At 44.1% G+C, this 3,403-nt stretch overlaps 1 protein-coding gene across 1 annotated transcript in view; it reads left to right on the forward strand.

Annotated features, from left to right (window-relative positions):
- LOC128878000 (BMP-binding endothelial regulator protein) overlaps positions 1-3,403 on the forward strand; it is a 36,386-nt gene that overhangs the window by 10,173 nt on the left and 22,810 nt on the right. The window contains exon 2 of the mRNA XM_054125741.1: positions 2,267-2,391. Within this exon, the coding sequence (XP_053981716.1) occupies positions 2,277-2,391 (115 nt within the window). The 5' untranslated portion in view covers positions 2,267-2,276. The remainder of the gene's footprint in view (positions 1-2,266; positions 2,392-3,403) is intronic.

Raw genomic sequence — 3,403 nt, forward strand, 5'->3', positions numbered from 1 at the left:
TCTGTGTCTTTCTAAGTTACCATTTGTTTATGAAGACAAAAGAAAGAGATCTTCCAAGAGAGCACATGTAGTAAAACTAAATTGCAAAGCAATCTGTGGGATTCGTTACTATGTTGAATACTTTAATATATAGGCGACTGAAAAATAATTTACTTGTTTCTAACATTTAGTACTCAAATTATCAGAAATGCTTCAAAAAAAAAAAAAATCATGCGGATTGTTACCATGAACACTGTATGGACTAGATAGACAAGTAATTAGAAAAAACCATGCCGTTAGAATGATACGAAAAAATATTTCAAAGAATATAATATCAGAAGTGGCCGAGTTCTGGCTATCGTATTGTCCCGTACTGTATCACAAGTATACCCCAACGCAAATGGCGACCCGATCGTGCCTTTAGTACTCGTCTCTTGTCGCCATCGCGTTTACGAATCCGCGTAAGGACGACCGTGCGAAACGATCGTCGACGAACGGAGCGTGTAGGCTTGCCAGGCTTACTTAGGAACGTTGCGATGTTCACCGACACGCCTTGTAACTGCGTCGTTGTTCTTGGAACGACCGCGAACCCGGCTGTTATGGATTTTCGAAGAAAGATTCCGCAGTAACGCGGCTGACTCGTGAAAATATACGAAAGATCTAGCGCAAATATACTCACGGACGGAAGGTTACGACAATAATCCGTTGGTAGATCGCTGCGTTTCACGGCGCAGAACCGCGAGAGGCAGTTTCCCGATCTCCGTGCACGTTCACGCGCTCCTTTCTGTTCGTTTTGTTTGTTGCCGCGTCGGGTGTCCGGCTTGGTAACCTGGTGTTGTTTATTGTAAACTTCAGCGGTACAAGAAACCCAAGAATAAACGTCCAACGCGTAAGATTGGAGTTCAACGGGGGGGGGCTTCGAGTATACGACCTCGGTGAATCGAACAAAAAATAGCGTTGGAGTGTCCAACGAAAAATAAGGCTCGGGGGATTCGTACTCGGCACTCTTGGATTGGCAGTCGACCACTTTTTTCGCTGAGACCAGCCCGCGTTCTTATTTAGCTCCTTATTACGTTGGCTACGAGAGGCGCGGTACTACGCTAGTTTTCCTAACATCGAGTGCCCCGACTTTGGCCTTTCGCGAGAAGTGGAGCATGTTCAAAATATCAAAGTCTCGGAGGTACGGGCAGTATTTGGCCGAGGTACTATATAGGCGTGAACAATCATCACCAGTGATTTTTCATGGTGATCGCACAATCACGATCGCAGTTGTGATTAAACTTCGATCACGACCGTGATCCGGAAGATGGCGTTTCAGAAGCGGTTCGTGTTAATTGTTATATTGGCTTGTCCAGAAAGTTCGTGCCAATTTTTAAGAAAAATTCAAAGGCACATTTGAATTTTACTATATATTTATTGAATTACATAAGTACCATTTTGTTCCATAACCTTTCCACCTTTTAAGGGATGTATACGCGTTATTTGTTTTCAACCATTCCGATACATTCAGACCTATACCACCTACCAAAAATCGGCACGGACTTTCCGGACAAACCAATATATCGTTAGTGTCTCGCTGTCTGCCCTTATCGGAAATTCAAGAAACTACAAATGAGCCAAATTTGAATTGTATTAAAATTATATTAACGTTGCTTTTAGACCGTGTTATAATACATATATAATCTATGAACAACATAATTCGTAAAAAGTGGAAAGAATGTTCTGTACCAATCAGAAACGATCACGAAGAATCACGAATCACTGTGAAAAATCATCGCGATTGAGAATGAACGTGATTGAATCACGAGCGATTCAAAAGTAGCAGTTCACGCCATTTCGAGTACTATAGGGAGCTGGAAAGAATATTAGCGGGAGGAATTCGGGTAGAATTGACACCAGTGAAATAATCACCACTCTACGCATACGAATTCTTCGGCGTAACATGTTATTGGCCGAAATGGTCATACGACCATTATCTAAGTGACTAAGTAACATTATCAGTATCTAAGTAACGAAGACAGGAAATACACCTGTCGAGATGAAGTGCTCGATCGACAGAGGATTATTTCCTCTTGCCCTTGAATCATCTCGCTAATATTCTTTCTAGGCCGCTATGGCATTTATTTACTGCTGTGAGTATCGCGCGTGGACTCAATCACGTCGAGGGTTATTGTGCGCCGCTAAACACCCGCTCGAACCTATTCACGTATCTATCCTCGCGTTGCTTCGAGGAATCGTTCGCGTGGGGTAAATATTCTATTACAACTATTGTTTTCTTTTATTCCAGTAAATCGTCAATGGCGAAGACAAATATGGAGTCGACGCGAGTGCCTTCGATGTCGTTGACCCTAACTCTGGGTCTGACGTTCCTTTTATCGGTCGCACATTGCGGCGCCTCGGAAAGCATAATAGGTGAGTGTCGGAGCGTTCCATAGAAGCGTCGTGTATCAGAGATGGGCAAAATATTATCTTGATAATACAATCGAATAAAAAATTTAGTAACATTCTCTTTTTAAGTAAGCGATAGAGTTATAATACAAAAATAAACCTTCAACGAGTACTTTATCTAGTTTGATAATCTTCTTTCAAGCTGCTCACAAACTGTACGTTTACTAGTGTCAAAGTTCCTTGAATTAACAGTTCAACTAAAGCCGAGCATTGTCTTGGGATCCAAGTATAAATAACCAACTAAAAGAATAAACACAATCTGAACGCTGTGTGTTACTTATATCGTAATCGAATTTGCCCATCTCTCTTGCTTTTCGCGAACAAGCGCGCGCAGGCGAGCTGGCGATTATCCCCGGAGGCGGTGGAGCCGCGCCGGTCCGCGAATTCAGGAATGATCCGGTCGCGATCGAAAGTCAATCGCGGCTCGCGTACTCGCGAGAACCGCGAGCGAGGCGCGTCACGCTCTATTTACGAGTTTTAAACGCTCTATTCTTAGTCTATCTGCATTATCTGCCGGTCTATTTGCGCCGAGTCAGGTCGAATCTCGACTCGATGACTCGGGAGAGCAAGTCGCCGACGTATCGCGCGGTGCACCGTCGAAATCGTTTCCCTTTGTTTTCGCGCCACCCTCTCTCGCTCCCTTTCTGACGCGCGCGCGCGCTACTTTTGGCCAGTGAGATTCAAATTTGGGCTTTTGAGAGAGATCGACCGTGTCGTGAGGTTGGATGCACCCAGACGGGGACTGTTTATTAAGCTGCTCTGTGACGGAGTGAGCTTGAAAATTTGTCGCTTTCTAATACGGTGATCGCTCTCTGCAGCTTTGGGTGCATTCAGAAGGCTATTGTTTAGTAAGCTGCTCTGTGAGCGCTCTTAACAATCTTTCGCTTCAAAACATGACTACTGCTCTCTGCAGATACTCATTGCTACTGGGAGCCGTCACCATGTTTGGGAACGAAACATTTCTAAGCTTATCCGC

Source organism: Hylaeus volcanicus, chromosome 6 (assembly GCF_026283585.1).
Source record: "Hylaeus volcanicus isolate JK05 chromosome 6, UHH_iyHylVolc1.0_haploid, whole genome shotgun sequence".
Taxonomy (NCBI): Eukaryota; Metazoa; Arthropoda; class Insecta; order Hymenoptera; family Colletidae; genus Hylaeus; species Hylaeus volcanicus.